This window comes from Aptenodytes forsteri, unplaced genomic scaffold (assembly GCF_000699145.1).
Source record: "Aptenodytes forsteri isolate BGI_AS27 unplaced genomic scaffold, ASM69914v1 Scaffold426, whole genome shotgun sequence".
NCBI classification, from domain to species: domain Eukaryota; kingdom Metazoa; phylum Chordata; class Aves; order Sphenisciformes; family Spheniscidae; genus Aptenodytes; species Aptenodytes forsteri.
Window position 1 is genome coordinate 1,955,200 of NW_008794010.1, and position 24,677 is coordinate 1,979,876.

General features: G+C 47.1%; 2 protein-coding genes across 3 annotated transcripts; one reads left to right on the forward strand and one right to left on the reverse strand.

The window, feature by feature from the left end:
* The first annotated feature begins 470 nt into the window (after positions 1-470).
* Positions 471-6,625, forward strand: SNRPD1 (small nuclear ribonucleoprotein D1 polypeptide). Of its 2 annotated transcripts, none has more exons than XM_009290397.2 (3): positions 471-543; positions 3,262-3,453; positions 5,971-6,625. In XM_009290397.2, the coding sequence occupies exons 1-3, from the start codon at positions 474-476 to the stop codon at positions 6,045-6,047; spliced, it is 339 nt and encodes a 112-aa protein (XP_009288672.1). In that variant the 5' UTR covers positions 471-473; the 3' UTR covers positions 6,048-6,625. The 2 variants fall into 2 exon arrangements, with proteins under 2 accessions (XP_009288672.1, XP_009288680.1); XM_009290405.1 differs by lacking the exon at positions 471-543 and adding an exon at positions 1,812-1,883.
* A 954-nt stretch (positions 6,626-7,579) lies between these two features.
* On the reverse strand, positions 7,580-21,455 carry SLC6A20 (solute carrier family 6 member 20). The gene is made up of 11 exons (XM_009290416.1): positions 21,157-21,455; positions 17,126-17,266; positions 16,291-16,382; positions 15,393-15,620; positions 13,479-13,589; positions 12,846-13,087; positions 11,762-11,924; positions 10,843-11,047; positions 9,886-10,045; positions 8,658-8,823; positions 7,580-7,729 (listed from the first exon to the last, which is right to left on the reverse strand). Exons 1-11 carry the CDS (start codon positions 21,275-21,277, stop codon positions 7,580-7,582), a joined length of 1,779 nt encoding a protein of 592 aa, XP_009288691.1. The 5' UTR covers positions 21,278-21,455.
* Positions 21,456-24,677: the final 3,222 nt, after the last annotated feature.

Consider the following 24,677-nt stretch of genomic DNA (forward strand, 5'->3'; position numbering starts at 1 on the left):
GTCAGTCCTGGCCTGGCGGCCTGGCACAGCTGTGCGGCAAGGGGCTGGGGGGGCTCCTGGAGCGGGGTCTGCGCAGGTTCCTCAGTAAAGCCACCCTCTTTGGGGGAAAAGAAACCAGATTCGGTTAGAATTCCTTTCCTGAGGTATTAACAAGTTTTAAAATGTTTCCTTCTTTGTACAATAACGGCTATTTGGCCTGGAAGCAGGATGCAGGGTTCAACAGTGTGTCAGTCAAGTGTCCCCGCTCCCGCTGGTTAGGTAGGACGTGGGGTTTGTTCGGGTTTTTGTATCTTGCTCCCGTGTAACGCTTTGCTAAACGTACTTCGGCAGAATCCGTGGGCTCTGGGAACGCTGTCTGTGGAAGCTGGAGATGCGTGAATACTTGGTGCATATTGGTTTTCTGTATCAGGATGTTAAAGGTGTAAGGCGCTATGTGGGAGTGAACAAATTTTTTTTTAATTTCTAGGTTTCTAATGAAGCTGAGCCATGAGACTGTGACCATTGAGCTGAAGAATGGGACACAGGTGCATGGAACTATCACAGGTATGGCGGGGTGGGAGGCTACAGCAAAGTACTGCCTGTTACCTTTCTGCTAACAACGGGCAGCCGTGGTTTGGGCCGAGCTTTTTTGTTTTGTACTCCCTCTTGTGGGGACCTTCTCCTTCTATTACAATACGCAGGAGATGTTCTTTTTAATTCACATCTTTACGTGCAAGCTTGAGGTGTGTTTGTTGCAGGAGAGTCTGGACAGTTGCAGAAGTTGCTGGGAGGCGATAAATTCGCTGTAGTCCTGGGAGCCTCTGAGCCTGACTGCAGGCTTTGCTTACAAACAGGCTTGGGGGTGAAGGAAGTAAATTCTTCCAAACCGTTGGCGAAGCTGGTGTAAGCATGATATTCTCTTAGAATTTTAGCAGTATGATAATGCTGGTGAGGTAGTTTTACTACCATATCAAACTAGCAGTGGATAGACAGCTAAATTGTTATAAGATTTTTCAGTACATCTGACTTTCATTTGTGAAATTGTAATAAGCTATGGTCACATAAAAACGTTACAGCTGAATTGTCAGAAGAGGGGGGACTTTTTTTAACGGTGGTACAGATAAATGGCCAATGTTAAGTGTTGATATGGTCTTAAATCGGTTAAACTTTCTGTGTAGGCAATTTTAATCTAAAAATTAATTATTTCTGTTGAGCGTGTTTTAGCTCTGCTTAAGGTGAACTTACATGGAAATGCATCTTTGCATATACTTGCATTGATTTCATGGAACTGATTTGAAAACATAGCTTGATGGGGGATACAGGGCAAAAAGGAATCCTGGTGTCGAGAACCTGGTCCCCTGCTGTTGCCAAAGGTCTGTCATGTAAGTTTGTGGGCGTTAATTGTCTAGGAGGTGCTTTTTTGTATCACTGAACTGGTAGTTGCGGGAAAAGCCTCGGTGGTTCATTATACGGTTTTCATATGTATTGAAAAATGTGCGGACTATTCTGTTTCCTTTAGTAACATTAGTGAAGGATATTGTTCTGCGAACATTCACGTTGGCATTACTTTAGAGAGGATCAGGTATGTGGGTGGGGCACATCGTATTTAATGAAGCAAACCCTTACAGTTAAGTTGATGAACATGCTTGATCTCCTTTCCTTCGCTCACCCCAGGCTACTTTTAGAAGCTCTTCTGCCCAGACACTGTTAAAAAACGTAAAATTCAAACTTGGCAGAGTTGTATTCCAGGGGATTGCTTAGGTGCTTTTTTGGCCGGTAGCAATCTGCTGAGATTTGGCAGTTAAAAAATGGCATTATTTTGCAGCCGGATCCATCAGCTTTGATTAGGCCTGAATGCACCACCCTGGTATCTGATTGCAGCATGCTCTGTTGGACCCAGCTAGGTAGGAAGCAAACAAACTGTTCGTCTCCTGACCTCGGTGCTCTTGCAGGCTTGATTGTTGAGCAAAGTCTCTCTCATTTTCTGCTAAGAATCTGTAAAAACTTTGAATGCAATCCATATATTTCTAAAATGACAATCTTCCCTTTACACTGGTGCGTGAACTATGTTGATAATTGCTGTGCGGTCTGCAAATTGTACAATCTCCTCTTCCTCTCGGTGTGTCGGTTGGTCAGAGCAGGCATGCTGAAGGGGCGGGTGTCATGTAATGCATACCTTACACAAACTAAGGGGGCAGGTCAGGTGGAGTGCAGGTGTCGGAGAACTGTGCAAAACCTAGAAGTAAGGGAAGAGGACAGAAAAATGTATGGAATGAGCGCAGCACAATAGTTCTTCTGGTTCTGGCCTGCTACTCGCTTACATTATTTACCTTGGTAAGACATCCGACAGTTTGTCTTTCTGTGTTGATGAAACGAGACAGTAATTATTTTTACCGCAAAGGGTTGTTTGTACAGAAGTTTGAACACGCAAAAGACTTTGCTCATGTGGGTGCCCTGTCAGTGAATTAGCAGGTGTTTGTAAACTACAATTTCCATCTTTTGCCTAAATTTTTGATCTGAAAAAGTTACTCTCATTTTGATCTTCATAGTTTGAGATCACATCCCGTGCAAGACTTGTGATATGCAAAATAAAAATTAACGTAGGACGCTTTTTAATGCTTTTTAGGGCTGTTATTCAATACAGGCATTCAGCTGAGACTGTTTTCCTAGTTTTGGATTATGCTTAGCACTGCGTAGTGGGCACAGTACTGATTCCATACAATTCTTACATACTGGCTGTTCATGGAGTTTGTAACCACAATGATTGTTCCTTGCAGTAGTGTATTTTATGTACTTTCATAGAAGATACCACACTAGTATTAGATATATTTTATCAGAAAACGAGTGCTTCTTTGGCAGTTGGACTTTTTCTAAGGCTTACAGAAAGAGGAAATTATCAAGTTATTTTTCCTCCTCAAAGGTTTGGTTTTGCTTCTTTTTAAAAGAGTCAGAAGACTAGCATTGGACTTCTGTAATAAGCAGCAGTTTATTTGTTATTCAAAGGAATTGTTTTAACCATTTACGGAATCGCTACGGCTGTCGCTAAGACCTAGCTAAAGATCTCTAGCAGTGAGGTGTTGAAGGCAGCAACTGATAAATTAGCGAGCATAATTTAAGAGAGAAAAAGATGTGGTTTCCTTCAGTTAGAGGCTTAATTAACAAATGGGAGAAGCAGGTGTTAATGAACAGGATAAATCTTGAAGCATGTGCATACTTAAAAATAGCCAACAAGGGACCATCTTACAGGCGTTCGTCCCTGAAGTTAGACTTGTGTTGTTTCAGGAGTGGATGTCAGTATGAATACGCATCTCAAAGCAGTGAAAATGACGCTGAAGAACAGAGAACCGGTACAACTGGAGACGCTGAGCATTCGAGGGAATAACATCCGATACTTCATTCTGCCAGACAGTTTGCCTCTGGATACTTTGCTAGTGGATGTTGAACCAAAAGTCAAATCCAAGAAAAGAGAAGCAGGTTAGTGTGTGCTTTCCCAGTCTGTGTTTGTTCTGTATGCCTTTGTATGCATTTTAGTACTCTGAATCTGAAGACATCTGATTTGAGTGTCTTAATATCTGCGTTTGGCAGCTAGTTCTTTCATCTTTGAGGGTTTGATACTGAATTGGCTCAGTCTGCTTTGTCCACCTTCTTAGCATCTGTAGAGTTTTCTTTCATGTGAAATTATGTGTATGGCTTTTCATATATCTGTTTTTAAAAATGTAAATGTTTTTAAGCTTGAGTAAATCTTAACCTGTCACAGTCTTAGAGTTGACACCAAAGAGATTTACACTTCCTCTTCTCCGAATGTCTGCTGTGTTTCCCCAGTTTGTACGGGGAACTTCACATAGCCTAATGAGAAAGTACAGAACAGCCTCTTGAACAGTGCTGAATGCTTCACTGGAATCTCACTTGGTAGTGGATAAAAATAATCTGTCAGAGAACTGAATTTGAGACTTGAGAATCTGAGGGAGTCTAGGCTGTATTCCGATGAGCAGCGCTCTAGCTTTGGCTCCCAGTAGTGTTCCACTCTGTGCTCTTCCTGGAACTTTTTTTTCAAAAGGCTGTTGAAGAAAAACCTTTTCCTTAGAAGCCTAACAGTATAGAGAGTAATTCAGTTTTAATCCACACTGTTAAAGATTAATATCCAGTAAACCCCAGGAAATCTGTAGGTTGTCTTCAGGCAGTATATATTTTGCCCAGTGGCTAATCTGCATGTTTTTAAAATAATAAGCTTGAAGTGAAAGCTAATTGTGCTCTAAAATAATGTTGTACCATTTCTCCTGTAATTAGTGTTTAAGTATTTGGATCTGCGGTCTTTGATCCATGTGTACGTTATGAATTGGTGTGCTTACCTTATTGAAATGGTGTAAGGAACCCTCAGCTGTGTGCATCACAAAGTGCAAGTGTTACGGCTGCTGTCTTTATAGAGAATAAGGATAAAGCTCCTGAAAGTGTTTTGCTCCTCTCATGTCCATTAAAAATAATCTGACCACATGGAGAAATTGGAGTGTGGTTGGATTGCTTTTTTTCTGAACCTCACGATGTGATGTGAGCAAGAACGTGACTATTTCTTTTTAACTTTGAAGAAAGAAAGGGAGCTGTGATAGCGCTGTTTACCTCGGTTCAATACTCCTTGCATCTTCCCTGTACTGAAGCACTCTCAGACCGCAGCTGCGTTGTGCTGCACTTTCCCTTAATCTGTAAACGCCCTTGGGCTTCAAGAGCTTGTAACACGTGATCTGTTATAATAATGTTATAATGAACACATGAAACAAATGAAACTGTGGGTGGAAGGCAGGATGCTGGCTGAGAGATGTACGTGACACGCGTGCCTTGGGTCTGAGTGTGCTGGCACTTAGTGAACACGACTATCTACTGATGCATGTAGGTGCTGTAATCATTTAGTCAGGTGTTGATGCTTCCGTCTGTTTTTCAAAGAGTCAAACCATTACCGGCAAAACAAGTGACACCTTCCTTCTCACAGATTTGTCCTGTGCCTCTGCTCTTTCTGTCTTCACTGTGTTTCTAACCTACGTACCCTCAGATGGAACAGAATAATTGTTAGAGCCTGCTTCTTGAATGTGGATGCTACTGGGTGTCTCTTGCCCGGCCACCCACTTCCACAGAATTTTAAGTTTCTTGGTATCTTTTTGAGCCTTACGCTGACAAACTTGTTTGAAATTAACCAGTAATTTCAAAAGTTTGTAGGGTGGCCTTGCAACCTGGTGGGGGACATCGTATTTCTTTAGGAAAAAGGGGTGAAATGACATGTGATCATCATATGGATCATATGACCTCCAGCAGTTGCTTGCAGCCTGAATTACTCTGTGATTCTGCCTTCCCTTTACCATTAAAGAGCAGTATTTAAAAGTAGGAGCACACAGCCAAGACCTTGGCCTGAGAATCATGTTTGAAATTGGCAGAGGCATCACTGAAAACAGCAGGAGCTGCGTGGTGCTGGGATCCTTTCAAAATGCTGCCCTTTCACATGGTGCCTGGGAAAGGGTGAGCCTGGGAATCTCACAGCGTGATAAAACTCGCTTTTCCCTTTAGCAGCATACCTCATAAACCACAATGCGAGCTGTGGCCAGAAAAAATCTTTTCCACTGTAATGAATAGTAAACAAAATACTCTGTCTTGCAAATGCTTTTTCTGATGCCTGAAAAACTAGATTTTATCAAAAAAAAAGAGGAGGAATCATAGTTCTCTGTCAGACTTACCCTAGCATTTGGGAGCAGCCAACTGTTACATCCCTTTGTTTTCTGCAGTGAAGCCAAAGACACATAGTCTGTGGAAGCTGTATACTGAAAAACCTAATATAAAAGATGAAAATATTGTCTGAAACTTACTGAATTAACAGACTTGATAGCTGACTTACTGCTTCCCTGCAATGAGACGTTATGTTGTTTTATGCTTTTGATGCAGAATGTTTTAATCAAAATGAAAGTATTCCTGGGTCTCACTTGATTTATCCTTTTTGTTTCATCTGCTAAGTTGCTGGGAGAGGCCGTGGCAGAGGCCGTGGGAGAGGCCGAGGTCGTGGAAGAGGAAGAGGGGGCCCAAGACGATAATTTCTCATCGTGCAACAATTTCCGAATTCTGGGCAATTACAGATAAATACAAACCGGCTCTTTTTTTGTACAGGTCTTGTTTATGGTGTCCATTTTTAATAAACTGAAATGTGAAAAAGTTGTCTTCCCTTTGTTAGTGGAGTCTGGGGAGGGAGGCATGTCCTATTTCTAGAGGCTGTTGCAGACTAAGCATGTCTGGTTGGTGTTGGTTGTCATTGTCGAGACTTCACCCACCCCTGAAGGCTGTACAATTACCTCCTGCTTTTTGCCCCAAGCAAGAGACTTCGTGTTGGTGTGCTTTAACAATGTTTGTTTGGAATTAATTCCCCTTTTATAAGGCACTTGCCACTTCTAATGGTTACGCAGTTAAGATACTGTATTAAGAACCTGCATCCCATGAGTGTGTGTCTAATGTCGTTCTTCAGAGCGACCTCTTTAAAGTTTGTAGATACAATTGTACTGTTTTCTATTATATGAAGCTTACAACTTAAACATGTTGCTTTCCTTATAAAACGTTCACATAGGGAAATTAACCAGGTCTGTGGAACTGCTGGATTGTTACATCTCATGATTAAAGTATACCTGGATATGAACTTTGGCACAGCTAATTATATGGCATACTTTTGTTTGGGTGGGGGTTGTAAAGCAGCTTTATCACAGATTTCTTCTAGTGTACTTAAAGTGCATCCCTAGAAAGTACGAAGTACAGCACGGAGCACAATTACATGCTGGAATTGGAAGTTTACTTCTGGAGATGAGAGAACGTCTGCAGCTCATATATATATATATATATATATATATATATATATATATATATATATATATATATATATATATATATATATATATATATATATATATATATATATATATATATATATATATATATATATATATATATATATATATATATATATATATATAAAAAACCTGCTTTGCTGGACACAAGTATGAAAGAAGCAGTGTTGGCCACATTCATCTCGAATACCACCCTACTGACTTTTCCCTTGTAGGAAAGGGATTATCGCATTCGCACTGCAAGACTTCAACAGTTTCATCTGTTGATGAAATACAGATGTAATTTCAAATAACGTGCATGTAATTTCAAATAACGTGCATGCTTAAGCGTGGCTTTCCTGAATGGTAAGGGTACTTGCTGGTAATTTGGTGCAGGAACATGCTCGGTTGGTTGCTCGTGTTTCCACATAGGCAGTGCTACAACAGAGTGGAAGAGAATTACCTAATGCGTAATGGGTTGATACGCTGGTTAATTTGCGCTAGCTAGCATTTTGGAACTGCCCTTCTGTTTTTCCCTCTCTTACAGAGGCCATTTTAAAGCTTCATCTTGTTACAGAAGAGCTTTTTTCTTCCAAACCATTGTGGAACCTCCTAAGAGCACTTTTTGGTCAATATAGCACCCACGATTCTCAACTCTATAAATAGCTGCTACAAGTAATGGTTGCTGCTGTCTTCCAGAAGTGCCTGGTCACTGCCAGGGATGGTACGGTCTTCCCAAATCCAGCTGTCAGCGTTCATGCAACGGTTGAAACGCTTTCCCTCTTCAGTCTCTTCCTTACAAAAGTTGATAGTGCCCCCAGGGGTATGCACATGGTGGACGCCGCCACCAGCAGCCCGATCACCGCTAGGGCGTAGCCTGGGTAATCCTTTGTCACCAGCTGCCCCTGCAAGGGAGAGAAGAAGCGTAGGATCTGTGGGATCTGGTTTTCAGCGTCCTGGAGTCGGGTCTGGAGCAAAGCTGGGTATTTAAACCGGACACCTGAGAAGCACTTGCAGGCTGCAGCAGCCTGTGACTGTCCTCAGTACAAGCTTAAAATTGACGAGAACAGAGCTGCTGACAAAAATATTGGGGAAAACTTCTGCAAGCTTTGGTAAAGAGCAGATTTTGGCTTGATGCATGTTTCTTAACGAGAAGGCTCAGCCCTGACCTCTGTCAGGTCTCTGCATTCCTCTCCTGGAGGCTGTGGGCTCATGCTGACAGTCAACAGGCCAGGCCCACCACGGGTCCCAAATCAGTGAAGACATGAAAACAACGGGTGTAACTTGTTTCTGCGTGCTAGGAACATTTCCACAAAAGGTTATGAAACCAGTGATTACTTATCTAGTAGTAATTGCCCTGTGATAAGTAACACAGTTCAGCATTCGTACAAAAGCATTTTAGCCATGAAGAAAAACATATATGGAAATTATGAAAACCAGAGTGGTTTATGAAAACTATTTATTCCAACAGCAGCTCAGTTCTGTTAAAATACCACTAATTTTGTTCAAAATACTACACTTTGAAAGTCATTTTTCTGTTCAAAGAGTATTTTTTAAGATGATATGTGGGTCTTCAATCAACATGAATAAAATTTTACTGTTTGAAGGGATCAATTAAGAACTGTAGTGGGAAATTACTCCCATTTTACAGAACCATGGCATTGTCACTAGGTCAAGTTTTCCCTTTCCACAAAATTAAGGAGTTGCCCTGACTTCAGCTGCAAACTTTCAGAAGGCAGTTTTGTGGAACCGGGTAGTTAGGAAGGAAGACTCTGTCCTTGCAGGAATTAAGGAAAGTTTGAAAAAAACCACCCTGAACCAGAACTATTTTACCTGTGTGGCATCCCATGCTTGGTATTGCAGCGTTCCTGTGAGGATATAGTCGGTGAGGTAAAATATAAATAGGCTTATAATTAGCAAAGGACTAGCACAAGCCCACATAATTTTCCAATACCAGTTTGGCTTGCGTCCAATCATGGTGTGAAGATCTTTCTCAAATCTGTGTTTAAGAAAAAAACAAGCATACATATTTTTGAGAACACCTGTATATGTTCAATCGATACCTTGATCTGAGTTACTTCAAAACCACCTACAGAATTAAATATGTAAGATGGGAAAGGGGAGTATAGTTGACCAGAAGAGTAAAGAGCAGAGAGGTATTGTCTGAAGAACTGGCTTACCAGGATTATATATAGAGGTTGAAATAAAAAAGATAGCAGGGCTTCCGAGAGGATCCCAAACTGTGGAAGAGTAGCTAGGAATAGGTGCAGCAGGAAAAGTCCCAACAAAATTCTGCCTGGAGTGTAAGTTCAGACCATTATTGGTGTAAGCTGACGGAGAAAAGCGATTATGCTTAAGTAACGTGGAGAAAACACTGCTTGTTTTTGTGTAGTTGAGTTGTTCTCACCGCTGTTACGCGACTGTCTTTGAGGAAGAACTAATGCTGGGGATAGTACCTAAAATCACACAGGAAACCTGGATCTGACTTGAAGGCTTTGAACTCATCGAGGACGTGATACCAATGTAGGTGCCCGTACACGTACTGTGCTAGCGGACTAACAAAGCAAATACTGAAGCCTTTTCCTTTAGATGCCCTGAGCGCAAACACCTCTGCTGTGGTGTTTGCATCAGCTTTCCTGATGCTGAATCTTGCTTTTACCTGCAAGGGATGACTTAGGAGACCAGCGAAGTGCAAGGTTTGAAAGCAGACTTACCGGCACTGTTGTGCTCATGCTGAATTGCTGTGAAAGGAGAAGCAGAGTTTCAGCAGAAGGTGCTCTTGAGACCAAAGACAAGAAGAGCAGGGAGCAGTGTGTATGGCTCATTAGTATTCCCCTGCCTGCAGAGAAAGCATCAGCCCAGCCTGGCCCCCACACAGCCCTGAACCCGAGGCCCTGGAAGGGGTCTGCAGAGCAGGGGGCACCCCGTTGCCTTGCTGATACCATAGCGTAGGAGAAAAATTCAGGCAGAGGCGGTATTTTTATTCTGGGCCCTGCATGTCTTGGCCAGTGGTCACACCCCTGCTGTCACACTATGAAGAAAGGAGGGTTCAAGCTTTTACCTTCTTATCCCGTAGATATAACACACAGCAATGGTTTCTACCAGCACGATGAGCAGCAGTGAGAGGGTGGCTGCATAGTCATTGAATATGTCAAACCAATAATTTCCAGCCTCCATGGTGAAGATTAGGCCAATCACGCAGTTAATGAAACACACAACACCTGCGTGGATAAAATGGGGACCCTGCCGTTACACCTGGAAATTTAATTGCGCGGGGGAAATGTCGCACTTCTTGTGGCTATAAAGCTGGTGGGATTTCTACTGATTTCTGTCCGGGAGCAGCTTTCTCGGAGGAGAAAGATATTTTTTTGCCCTTTGGAAAAGGCCTGGCTGTGTGTGTGTGTAGGGGGGGTGGGTGTAGGTGGGTGTGGGTGTGTAAATGTGCTGGTGTATCCTTAAACTGCTGCTCCTTAGACCTGCACAGTCACAGCACATGACCACAGCAAAGACAACTGAGTCTTAGCTATAGCCTTGTCACGTGTGTGCGCAGCACCTGCTGTTACTGCTGGGCGTCCAGTTAAAACAGGTTTTAAGGTGGGACAACTGATTTCCACGCCCGAATGGGAGCGCATATCACTTTTGGCCAAAGACAGGGGGTTGGCAGTTGGGATAACAGTGATGTGACTGAAGAGCCACTCACTGCAGGTGTCTTGACATGTCTCCTGGCTCTTTTGAGTTTCACTGGTCAGTAGGCACCAGTCTGAAGGAGCTAGGGTGTCTTGGGAAGCCTGCACATACACAGCCACAACTGCCCTAGTGCTTTGAGAGCTTCTGAGGGAAAGTGCTGTACAGGCTGGGCAGGATTTCCCAAGGGCAGGCAAACCCTTCCGGCAGCATATTTGATATTCTGTCCTCCACCTGAGGTCAAAGAGGGACCCTCAACAGCTGTGGGACACCAAAACTTTTGCACACGTGCTCTCTCCCTGCATGGCCTATACTGCTCATGGCAGGTGCTTACCTGAGATCACCTCCTTGGGGAAATGTGCAGCAATGACCCTGCTGTCGGTCAGCGGCGTGAGGATAGCGGCGGTGTTTCCCAGCATGCTGCCGATGCCCAGCATCAGCAGCATGACAAAGTAGAGCACAGAGTACAGCTGGGGCACCTCCATGTTTTTGATTGCTTCAGAATAGACTATAAATGCCAGTCCCGTCCCCTGGACAGCCTGCCGGCAAGAAGGGGGGGAAGTGAGTTACGGGCAGCTCCTCAGCTCGATAAGGGACATAAGAATAGGGACATAGGGGGGAAGTGTTACGGGCAGCTCCTCAGCTCGATAAGGGACATAAGAATAGGGACATACGACAGGGAATATCCACAACGACAAAATACACCTGTGGTGGCGGTTCTGCACAGCAGAGGCAAGAGGCATCTTCACTGATTTATTCAAACTGGATAGAAACTGGCACAGTCCCGCTCGTAGCGAAAGCTCGATAAGGGACATAAGAATAGGGACATACGACAGGGAATAGGGATCCTCCACAACGACAAAATACACCTGTGGTGGCGGTTCTGCACAGCAGAGGCAGACGAGATCTTCACTGATTTATTCAAACTGGATAGAAACTGGCACAGTCCCGCTCGTAGCGAAAACATTTGCCCCATACCTTTGCGGCCTGCCCTGTTCCACAGCTGGAGCCAGCAGTCCGGCTGTGTCACCACCCGGCTCAGTTGCTAACGAACCAAGCGAGCGTCTTGCTGGGCTGAGCCAGTGTGCCTCCCCCCCGCCATCCCAAGGTGCAGAAATGAGCCCCACCGCAGCCCCCAGCCAGGCAGCTCCTGGGGGTGCGGATGTGCCCGAGTGGGGCTCAGGGGCTGCTCGGGCTTGGCGGGAGGAAAGGCATGAGTGAAGCCCAGGCACCAGCACAAAGCAGCAACTCACCGTATCTAGTTCAGCTTCCAAGCTGCAGTTTTTAAGCTGAGGCAATAATTGTGTGTATTCTTGCGGGTGGGTGGCCATGAGGTAGTCTTTCATCTCGTTGAGGTTGTCTGCTGTTAAAGAGCCTTCCTCCAGGTCGAAAGCGTTCATCAGCAGCAGGATCACCCTGGGAAAGATTGGAATTCAATGTCTTTCAGGCCAAGGTATAAAACTGATGCCGGTTTTATACCCCATCCCCTTCTCCATCGGCCCACACACAGGGTTGCTCTGCCAGCCCCAGGGCTCCAGTCTGCCCAGGTGGGAGCCACGGCCGTGGCACTTCCAGCATGGTGTTGGGATGCCGGCAGCCTCATGCTCATCTCTGCTTCGGAGGGAGCAGCTCCTGCGCCTGGGTTGCCGCTCTCGGACGCCCGGGAGGGAGTGGGCAGGTATTTTGGGTGCTGGCCGGTGCTGGCTGGCATCTCTTCCCCTTTGCCCTCCAGTCCCACATCCACACCCCACCAATTTAACGAGCCTTTTGGCAAGGAGCAGGGACTAGCAGCTTGGTTTCCTCTCTGGTTAGCAGATAGATTGAAAGCTGTAAAAATATGAGTAAAAGTGTAACTGCCCTGGGCCCTGTGCCAGGGACAGCATGCGAGCTTGCTGCCTCGGGGCACAATCCTGCAGGCTGCTGGGCACCTCCAGAGCATCACTGCCAAGGAGGCTGAGCTCCTGGCACAGGGCTTAGCCTTAAAGGGGGGGATCTGAGCATCATTGCATCTTACTAATCAGCCCCCCCCCCCTCCTCCAAAGCACGTGCTGGGACTGGGGTGCAGGGGAAAGTGCTGCTGTGTCTCGCCCAGGCAAACTCATCCTTGACCCAGCCCGTGCCTGGAAGCGGCACTCAGGTGTCAAAAGGCACACCAGCTCTGACCTTTCGTCTCAGCCTTCATCGCTTTAAATCGCACTGGTACCTTTATTAGAGCAGTATTAGGGCTGGGCTTGGGGCAGCGCTGGCAGCACCATGTGCTGTTATTTATTTACCACCCCCCCTTACCTTCCCCAGACCAGCTTGCCGTGGAAAACAAGTGAAATACCAGCCTCTTACTTGTTTATACAGCTTTCGTAGTTAAATGTCGCCTTGAAGCCATAAATGGAGAAAGTCACGATGCTGGCAAATATGGACGTGGTGCTGTTGATCAGTGAGACGATGATGGCGTGCCTCTCGCAGTTGTTGCTGGGCTCATTGTAGCTGGCGAATGCGATGAGGCTGCCAAAGCCCAGGCCCAGAGAGAAGAAGATCTGTGTGGCGGCGCTGATCCACGTCTTGGGGTTCGACAGCTGCTCCAGCTGCAAAACCGGACGGGGAAAGTGGGAGCATGAAGCTGTGCACAGATGGCCGGCACTGCCCCTTCCAGCCTGCGGGGATGGGGACGGGTCCCTTTGCGCACCCGTTTTAGCTCAGGGGTGGTTTTTGGGCAGGGTTATTGCTCAGTCTGGAAGTAATACACTACGGGTTATGTTCATGGGCAGGTCTTTGTCTGCAGGGGAAAGCAAGCAGCTTACGGGCACCGTGGCAGAACAGCCTCCAGCTGCTCCCAGCTGGGGTGTCCAGCTGCCTCACCTGAGCTACTGCTGCAAAAATTCAATATAGGGAAAAGGAGTATTGCCACCTTTTAAAAACCTACACGTTTGGTAACTAATAACATTTTGCGAAAAATTCAGTATGATTTTTCTGTACCTTTGGTGTGAACATGTAGACGAGCCCGTTCACAGCTCCATGAAGTGTTAATCCTCTGATGAGGTATATGATGAGAACACAGTATGGCAAAGAGGCTGTTACATAGACCACCTGGAGGAAGGAGGGGAAGTACCTTGGTGTAAAGAATGCACAAGAGTGGCCGTAATAGATCAGCTCTTTCTCACTTACAATAATGGAAATGCTTTATGTAAAGTATTTGTTACCCTGTATTAATCTTTAAACAAATATTTTGAGATAAATCTAACTATTGATTTAGGTTTTAAGGAAACAAGTTTGTATTAATAATAAAGACCCTGTGCTAATGTTCCCTCTGGTCTTCTCCTTGATTGGAAAAATAAGAATGACATTTAAAATATTTGCAGCACTTACAAATACAGTTCTGCAGCATTTAGTGGAGTAACACCAGTTTGCAACCATCTGTCAAGAATGCATTAGGCAAAGGTCATCCATCATCTGCTCTAGGAGGAAGGTGAGCGGGACCTCATAAAAGGTCAAAACTCAAACCTGACCGAAAATATTTAAATTCGGATGTGAAAAAGACTTTAACTTAATGTAACCCAGATGGGGGATGGAGGGACTTAAATCTTTCAGTTGTCTTCCATGAGCTTTTGAGCAAAGCCCTGAGTTTGAATCTAAATGTTTAATCTCCACGTTGGAAAGAGCCACGTGAAAAAAAAAGGGGGGGGGAGGTACCCCAATGGTTCACCCAGAAACTTATACAAAAACTAACTCACAAAAAACATGCCTTCCCAAGCTCTTGGGAAGAGCAGCAGATGGACAATTACCATATATTCCTCCGATTTGCACTTGCCTACACTGCCAGTGGGCATCTGCCTTTCCTTGTCACACACCTGGAAATGGAGCAGTTTCACCTTCCCCAGCAGGACAGCCCTGCTTCCAATGCACAGGGGGTGCAGGGGAAGCCCCCTGCACTCCCTTTGCTCCCCCTGATGAGACCCTGCCTTCACGATGCGCTTTCATAAAATCATAGAATCATTGAGGTTGGAAAGGACGCTTAACACCATTGAGTCCAACCGTCCACCTAACACTGCCAAGTCCACCACTACACCATGTCCCTAAGCACCACACCTACAGGTCTTTTCAATACCTCCAGGGATGGTGACTCAACCACTTCCCTGGGCAGCCCGTTCCAATGCTTGAGAACCCTTTCGGTGAAGAGATTTCTCCCAATCTCCAATCTAAACCTCCCCTGGCACAACTTGAGGCCGTTTCCTCTTGTCCTAGCGCTCCTTACTTGGGAGAAGAGACCGACACCCACCTCGCAACAACCTCCTTTCAGGTAGTTGTCCTTTCAGTGCACCTTGCCTATTTATTTGTTTCTTTTTTGCCCACAAAGCCAGCTGCAGCAAGTTTAAGAGGTTATTCTTGGTTTACAGTCTCTTGGCTTTCTGCGTTTGGCTAATACGATTTGGGGATTACAGCCCTCAGCTTGCTTCTTAGTGCAGGCTCAGCCGGGACATTGCTTTTTTTCCCCACTTCCTCATAACTTCTGCTGTGAATAAAAAGTGAGCGAAAATGCCTGGTCGACGTCTTTTTTTTCTTGCAGACTGAGGAACAGATGTCTCCTGACATGGCTCTGCTGTGGCAGGTGGCTTTCCACAGGGCCAGCAGCCTGGCAGCTGGTTTTGCAGCAGAGGTGCCTGCACTTAAAGGACTTTTCTGGGGTTTGGGTTTTTTTTTAATATCACTCAATGTTTTGGTTGAACATTCTTCAGTTGCAACTTAACAGGTTGGGAGAGGCAGCAGGGCCAGCTGCTCCTGGGGAGATGCCGTAACCCCAAGTAACGGCAGCCATGGCTGCTGCCTTTTCGGCACTCGTTTATCCTCCCCCACATCCTGCTGGGGCTTGGCAGGGCTGCGCCCGCTTCTCACCTTGCCGGTGGACTCGGTGCCGCGGAGGATGCAGAGGTAGACCACCAGCCAGGCCAGCGTCAGGCAGAGCGCCTGCTCCCACTGCACGCTCCCGCTGGCCTCCAGCGATGGAGAGATGTTCAGGGTCTGCCGGTACCAGAAGTACTGGGTGGATGATGTCTTCTCGCACTCCTCCTCGTAGCCGGTGCGGTTGCTGTTCAGGGGGCAGGTGGCCCACGGCAGGGGGTCCTGCGAGGGAGGGGAGGGGTGCGGGGCAAGTGCCCACCGTCAGCATGGTGGGGGGAGCTGGGGGGGGATGAAGGCGAGAGCAGCTTTCTGTCTGGGGCTTGCTTGTCCCTGCATTGTGCTGCCTGGGGCTGGGGATGACCCTCTCCCTTGGTCCTGACCATCTTCCCTGGGGATGACCCTCTCCCTGAGGGCTGACCCTCTCTCCTGGGAATGACCCTTTCTGACCCTCTCCCCAAGGACAGACCCACTGTGCCTCTCTTCCCTGGGGATGACCCTCTCCCTGAGGACTGAGCCTCTCTGACCCTCTCCCCTGGGGATGACCTTCCTGATCTTCTCCCCCAGGGCCGACCATCTCCTCTGCCTTTGGACAGACCCACCCCAGGGTGCAGGACACCGTTGCCACCAAGGCACATGCAAGCAAGGGATCACGGGACTGGCCTCGACCTGCATTTCGTGGAGAGGAGAAAACACCCTGATGTCCTTACGGAGCCCCCAGAGAGGGACACCACTGCCTCATTTTTCCCCCCAGAAAAGCCCTGGGTGGATTTCTGGAGCTTTTGGTCCCCCCCAGCTGACAACGGTACTGAGCAATGACCAGCACCAATGCAAAGCCACTGTGACCCTCCGCGGCCATGGTGGGGCTGAGCCGTGCCGCCAGGCACCCACATACCTGGAAGGAGTGGAAGAGGTACCAGAAGGCCCAGGCGTTTATCACATTGTAGTACATGGAGAGGAAGAAGGAGACAATGACGCTGGCGACGCCTGTGGGCATGGAGGGAGGCGCTCGGTCAGTGGTGAAACCCCGAAACGTCCAGGGCCCCGTAACGCCCCAGGGGGACACCGCAGCTGGCAGGGGGCGGAGGGTGGGGGCTTTGCCTCTGCACGGCCCCGTGCAAAGGGCATGCCCCGCTGCTGCAGCCTCCTCCTCCTCCCATCAGGGCTATCCTACACTGGATTTTATACTTCAGCCCCAGAGGGGGGTGAATATTCAATGTATCATTAAAAATAAAATGTGCATGTAAACAAATTAGCGATAGTTTGGGCTATCGGGGTAATTTAATAACATAATAATGTAGCTGAGAGTGGACATTGGTAAACGGTAGGCAGCAACAGTAGGAAATTAAGACACCGTTTGATATATCACTCAATGTTGAGCTTATCGGGATGATGCTCTTGGGGTCAAAGCCCAGTGCAGGCAGCCCCAGGGGCTGGGTTAAGCTCTGGCTTTCATGCCGTGATTTTGGCAGTCTGCCTGAGGGCAGGGGGACTCACACGTCCGTGGCCAGGGACCTGGTACAGTGAGCCAGGGTCTGGCCCCAATGCCCTGCGAGGGACGGGGTAAATGCGTGCCGTGGGGCATCTAGATAATCGCTTTGCTCAGCCTGGTGAGACCCAGTAAAACTCCAGCTCCTGCCTGGTTTCCGCTCTGAAAGATAAAGCTCTCCATTCAAAATCATCCATCTTCCCCAGGCACTTAAAAATAAAGTTCCAAACTGAGAACATACCGACACCGCAGAGGTAGGGACTTATTATTTTCCAGGCACCGATGCTGCCCTGACGCATGCGCTGCCCCACAGCCAGCTCCAGGTAGAGCAGCGGCATCCCCTCAGCGATCAGCATGATAAAATATGGGATCAAAAAGCCACCTGCAAGAAAAACCCAACAGATGGCCTTCAGCAGATCAGCAGCATAATAAGCACCAGGTTGCCCTATTCGTAGTCAAATCGCCCCTTTAGTGTCCCAGGAGGTGGCTGGAGCTAGGTCCTGTCTGGGGACCTTGTGTATTGAGGGCACTGCACAACCCTGAGGGACAAGTCATGGGGTTTCAGGAGGCATCCCAGATGCCGCTGGGCACCGAGTGGCTGGGCGCAGGGAATTTTCCACGGGCCCTTGGCAGCACTGGGATTTCTGCTGTTAAAATGTGCCGGTCGCCACCCCGGTGCAATGGGGCTGCCCAGGTGCTTTGCAGGCAGTTTGAGCAACGTTCGGAGCTGGGGCTGTTAAAGGGTAACTAACTGCCAGCCAAACCTCGTAAAAGATAATGAGAGAAAGGCGTCACGGGAAAGATTTACTTCATGTGCGACAGTCTGCAGCAGAGCCTAAGCGCTCGATGAAAAAGTAACAGCAACGTCTGCATTGAATAGAGTTTTAAGTAATGTATTGAAGTCTGGCCTGGCTTAAAAAAAAACCCAAAACTACGAAAAACTCCCCCAAAACCCATGCTGAGCCCGCAAATGCCAGCAAAGGGGTGAGGGCTTTTACCCTGGGGTCCCACCTGCAGGAGCAGACCCTGGGACAGAGGCACATGGCCTCCCCCTGCCCCACATCTGCTCATCCCTGCTTCCCTGGCACGGAGCGCCACAGGGATGCTCCTGCAGAAAAGGAACAGGTGGGCAGGTGGCAAGGGAGGGGAAAGGACCACCCGGCAACAAGGATGCACTTCGGCTTAAATTTCTGCTGGAAAAAAAGAAATCCTTGTCCTCGACTTGGAGCTCACTTTAGAAAGAGCTGCTGACTGAGTCAAAAACTGGATTTTTGCGAAGGCTTTCCTGCTTCCCTTTTTACAGCAAGCCAAAAATATTTACGTAAATATCTCTTATTTAGGATTTAATCTGCAGCATTAACATTCCTCGCAAGGGGCTCGGTGCAGCACTGCAGAGGAATGAACTCTGGGCAGCAACTGAGGCAAAGAACTGGAAATAAACACCGAGCAATAATCCGGTTTATTCTGGGAATTAATTTCCCACCTCCCGGCTCTATCGTTATTAACAACCCCTTTGTTAGTCTGTTAGATAACTTCCTATGCTGCAAGGGAGCTGTCGAAGGTTTAAGAGTTCCCGCAGCCGCTCTGTCCTGATGGGGTGCGAGCTGCCCCAGCAGCCACCCAGGGGAGTTTTGCCATGTACTGCAAGGGGAATGAGCGTTAGGCCCTTTGTGAAGGCTCTTCCGCCCTCCCAGCAGCGTTGACACATGCTTGGCATTGGCTTTGCCACCTTGCAAGGAGGACGAGTGCCTCCAGGCTTGCTCTTCACCCCAATGTTCCCCACAGCTGGGGGTGCCGGGGCTGAGCCCCTTGCTCTGCAGCCTGTTTGCATGCAGATCTTGCTCCTGATGCTACTTTTCCTAAAGGTAGAACCAATGCCTCATGTAAGTGACTCAGGGCAGCTGTATGAACCAGCTCCTTATCTGCCGTGAACCAGCACGGCTCCACTGACCTCCCTTGCTCATTTACACCCAGCGTTGCTCCCTACAGTGCCAACCGCCTGCGAAAACCAGCCCCCAGGCCAGACCCCTGCAGTTGGCACATGTGGAGTGTGCCCTGGGTGTGGTCGAGGCACCAGGCTCAGCCAGTGGCACCCTCGCTTCTGCTCAGCATCCCGCCTGGTGCCCAGGGGTTCCTCGCTCAGGGCTGAGTGCTGCTGAGCACCCGCCCTGCTGCACACCCATCCCAGTGTCATTTCAGCCTGGCCCAGCCTGCTTACAGACTAACTGCACCTACAAGGTTTGAACCCCCCTTGCTCTGCTCGGGTCAAGCTCTCTGGAAGTGAGGAAGAAGAAGGGGGCAATATGCTGATGAACAGAAAAGCAGGAGGTTGTAAACTCAGCAAATACCCTTTTTATGAGTATCATCAGTGATAAGGGCTCTATTGCTCTGCTGGGCCGGACAAGGACCGGCTCTGTGCTTTTCTACAAGGAAGGTGCCAAACAAGAAGTTGCTGCCGCCCCCCCTAAGCCCAGCGCCTGGCATATCCAGCTTTTAAGTTCCTGAAACGATGTTTTGTCTGCGGGGGTTTTGCAGACCCCTGGAAAGCCACTGAATCCTTTTTAGGAGGGCAGTGAAAAACAATTAAGAACAGCAAAGCCTGCTGTCAGGAATTTAGTTTCACAGTAGGGAGAGCTGCCTCTCCCCTGGGAAATTTAACCAGGGAGGACAAAAGTAGTGAAGAAACTACTTTTATAAAAACATGCTTTTCAGATAATAATTGGGTTTATTGAATCTTTTTTCTGGTTAATCAAGTGTTCCAGTTTTGGTTACATTTCAGAGAATTTTCACCATCTACTACACTACTGATGGCTGATAAGAAGAGGATAAACCACGCAAAGACCCCAGTGTCTTGAGTTTTGCTGTCTTTCAGGATGTCTGCCAAGACAGGCTGCTAGTGAACTAACCACGTGCAGTTTAATTGCATGCAGAAACACTTGCATTTTAAGCTTTGTGCTAGAGTTCAGTATCAGATAAGAAGTCCTTCCCCTCAAAAGCATGTGTGTAGAGCAATACACCCAGAATTACTGCATGTCTATCACTTCTGCTATCTGAAACATCTAAGAAAGCTTCAGCCACTGCAGCATCTAGCTTCTACTGTAATTTCACCCAGTGTATTATCTGGATTTTTCTGACCTGATCCCACAGAGCAGCTCTGATGCCATCCCAGCACAGAGCTGGCTTTTCAACAACCAGCATGAACCAACTCCTACCACCACACGTGCATTTAGAAGTAAGCTACAAGCCAACAAAACAAGCACAAGACAAGCAAAAACCACTTAAACATCTCAGTGTGTTTCTTCCTGAAAGGAAGAATAGGCAGAAGCAGACCAGAAGCTAATGAGGCAGATACTCATCATGTCACTTAATGCACGGCTGAGATGGGTCCAACACTACGACAACGGATGCAGTGCGAGAAGCAGTATAAAACTGGGGTGTCTTATAAAGAGAGGCTTTTTATAAGGATTCTTCAAAACATTGACATTAACCAGTGGTAGCCGTATACTAGAAGAGATTATTAGTGTTAGGTTTTAATTAATCTAATTAACTGGCTTTTGATTTCTAAGGAAGAATATCTGTGGCTGGTATGATACAGACATCCCCTTTCTCCAGTTTGGACCTAGGAGGATAAACTTTCAAAGAGCTTTTTTTTTTTTTTTGAACTGTAACCAATTTATTCCCTGTTTTCAAAGCTTCCCAGGAGGCTTTAGCTGTGGAACTCCTGTTGATTAAGGAGTTTCAGCCAACTTCAAGACAGATTTGCAGCCAAGTTATCACTTCCTAAAGTAAGGCTTTGTATAAAAGACAACACATTAATGACAGCAACTTGAAATGATACTGCTGATCCTTAAATTGAATCAGCATAAGCATTTCCCTTTCTCAATATGTTCCAAGTGAACTAACAAAACTGTTTTCTGATGCCTTCGGAGTGGTTCAATGGGGCAAGAAAGTAATGAATTAATACCATGTGGACCGACATCTCTCTCTCTACCTCCATCCTTTCAGAAAACATGGGCCTTTGCACTGTTTCACTGCACTTCTAGGAAATGAAAGCTGCTGTATTGGGGCAGCTGCCAGGTAAAAGCCTTATGCTAAAGAATATGTAAAATAACACAGCAATAGAAGAGGTTGCACACCAACAAAAAGCCCGACCTCCTACTCTGCCCTGGACCCTGCTGGGTGGACAGGGCATTAGCATAGAAAACATACTTTTGGATTTAAAGCTTGCCATGCTCCTCCTCAAGGGAAGCAAGAAACATAAGCCACACTTACCTCCTCCATACATCTGACATAAGTATGGAAACCTCCACACATTTCCCAGCCCCACAGCATAGGAAATGCAGGCGAAAACAAACTGCAGGGGATTGTCCCATAGCGGCCGGGATTTCTCCATTGCTGACTTGCAGGCAGAGGTTTCAGCAGAGCCTTCCTGCCTTCACTCCTTCAGGTACTCTGCCAGCCCTGCCTCAGACTCCACGCCAGCCCGGCTTGGAGGGGAGGGAAAGGCGGAGGAGCTATGCTTGCCAATTCCTATTAGGTTTTTTAATTACTAATCTTATTAACAGGCACATACTGAAGTAGGAATGCTGGTAAATAGATTATAGACACACACAGAACTATAAAATTGGTACTGTGGGTGAATAGCTGCTTGGGTTTTGACCGGCATTTCTGGGAAAGATGTGAGCCCAGGGATTTTTATCAGCTCACATACCGACTTGACACAGGGAAGAAATAACACTGGGGCTGCAGCTTGGTTTTGGAAATGGGAAACTCCTTCCCTACAGGGCTCTCTTCCCTGGGAGTGGCATTTGTGTGCATGAGGCACTAGCCTGGATTTGATAGAACAGGGAAGGGGTTCCCACACCATTAGGACTGGGCTTAGTGGCTGTCAGAGCTGGCTTTTATTCCCAGTGTCCCTTGCCCTAAACGGGTCCTCGGGCATCCTGTCACTTGCACCTGGTGCTCACCCCAACCAGCCCAGCACACTCCCCAGTTCCAAAAGTGGCCTTGAAACAGTCCCTATCAGCCATGCAGGTCCCCAGCCTGCTGCAGCCTTGAGTACAACACTCAAGTTTGACCCTCCGGGAATACTACCCTCCCTCTACATGTGCTGTGTATGTGAGAGAGTGCAAAATAGCCCAGTCTCTTTTCACTTACTCAAACCCCGCTGCTGCAGATGAACTTTACTGAGGGGTTGCTGTTTTAAAATACTGTCAAGCAGCAGGGACCAAATATATACAAAGGCCACCAGGAAAAGGTGTCTGTGGCCTGTTGTGGAGGCAGAAGGACCTAGGAGGCCTTTGGGTCACCTGAACACACACTGAGATGCCAGGTCTGAACGTGAACCCTGTGCGCTTGGGTCCCTGCCAAGGTACGCTTTGAGCTCAACCATTTCAGACAGGTCTCCCAGTGAAGGAGGCTACTGGCAGCATCTGTAGCAATAAAAAGGGGCTGAACAAGTCCAGGGACTCAGCTTCCTTCCTCTGTCTAAACATGGTTTCTTTCACACCAGGACTGGGCACCTTTCATGTCATTTTACAAATAAGACCCACTCAGCTGCTGTCAGTCTCATTCCTCCAGTGCCAGCAACTTGCTCCCTGCCAGTGCTGTGCGTGCTGCTCCAGCATCCCACCAGGCACTGGCAGAGTCGAGGCATCCAGCTGTGGGTACAGGTGAGAACCCCTACCCGGGGCCTTTGGACATGAGCCCAAACTGCAGAGTATGTCGTGCAGCGTTGTTGAGACCAGCAGAACCACTCTGGTGGACTTGCTGACCAGCCACCTGTAGTAGCAAAGTCACAAAGTCGGATGCCACTTTTTTGCATGCTGGAAAAGGTGACTGCAAAAGGTTTATGCACCTCCCATAAGTGAATCCATTCTTCACTGTGAGTTTTAGCGCTGCTGGAAATGGAGGCTGTCATTGGAAAACATCAGGGTTTGCCAAACCCTCCCAGAGTACAGTTTTGAGGGAGCTCATGGCTCTTCTGCAACATCCTTGTTGTTCCTGTCTTGCCCGCAGAATTGTAACATGCCAGCTAGCCCTGGAAATAAGTCTCATGGGTAACCCTGAATTCTGATGGAAGGAAAAATCCAAGGCAATTTTAGGTCCATAAGCTATTAAACTGAAGGACACACACTGAGAAGCTACAGATACGTTAACTGTCCCACATCACAAAAACTTTTGCAAATTATTAAAAAGTTAAATGTCCATCACTGCCTGTGGGATTTATTACAAATGATGCTTATAAATAACTTACAGCATTTAGTAACTCGCAGACAGGACAGCCTTAAAAATAGCACATCACTAGCACTTGGGATGCTTCTGTGTGAATAGATTACTTCTACCGATGAGCATAATCAAGTTAAACATTTCCTTGGCTCTGTACCTCCTTCCCATTACATTTCAAACTAGTTTACTAATGGTCTAGGGAGACACTGCAGGCAGAGGGGTGTGCTGTCCTCGGCTCGCGTGAGGCCAGATCAGGAAGTTCTGATGCAATGAAATGAATCCTTGCCTCTCTCACAAATGTCAGTCTCATAAGCAGCTTGGATCACAAACTACTATGAGTTTTTAAAGGCAGTCACGCACACAGGCACCCAGCAAAGTGCCTGTCATCCAGTGGCTCCTTGAGAGACAGGTTTTAAATATACTGGAAGGTATTTAAACAGATAACACTTACGGATTCTTCCTGTGGGACCGTCCATACACACCTCAGATAATCAATATGCTATTTCTGATGCCATTGAAGATTTCATCTCCGTTGAACTTCCTTCCTTTGTGTTGGATGAGGACTTGGGCTTTATCTGCAGGGACAAAGATAAGCCTCTAATAGACACATGCAAGAACTTCTGGTAATTTCACTGGTCATGTTGAAGGAGGATTAGAAGGAAATTTTTTCCCTGGTACCTAACAAATGTGAGAATGTGGGGTTTGGGGGAAGTGGGAGATAAAGGGTAGGGGTTCATCTCCACAGCAGGTCAGGGACTGATGGGACAGCATAAGAACTGCCCTATGTAAATCTAATCAGAAGCTGGTAAACAAAGCAGAGAATCCCATTTCTCACTGAAGCAAAACTGGAAGTACTTAGGTGAAGGTACCGACTGAAAATCCTAGGCTTGTGTCTCTCGACACCAGCACAGTAAGAAGCCAAGCGCTTCTCCCAGATACTTAAAACACAAACAAAAAGGGAGTCTGGAGTCCTAGCAACAGGTTGGGGACCATGATTCGAGGGTGGGAGAGAAGCTTAACAGATCTATTGCCAAAAGAGACGGAAACAAGGGAGGAAGGAATAATAAGCAGCAGCGGAAGAAGTCTGGTATAGACAACTCCTAGATAATTCCACCAGGTAGCCTAGACTTATTATGCTACATTCAACATAGAATCATAGAATCATTTAGGTTGGAAAAGACGCTTAACACCATCGATTCCAACCGTCCACCTAACACTGCCAAGTCCACCACTACACCATGTCCCTAAGCACCACACCTACAGGTCTTTTCAATACCTCCAGGGATGGTGACTCAACCACTTCCCTGGGCAGCCCGTTCCAATGCTTGAGAACCCTTTCGGTGAAGAGATTTCTCCCAATCTCCAATCTAAACCTCCCCTGGCACAACTTGAGGCCGTTTCCTCTTGTCCTAGCGCTTGTTACTTGGGAGAAGAGACCGACCCCCACCTCGCGACAACCTCCTTTCAGGCGGTTGTAGAGAGCGATAAGGTCTCCCCTGAGCCTCCTTTTCTCCAGGCTAAACAAGGCCAGTATCCTCATCCGCTCCTCAGAGGACTTGGTCTCC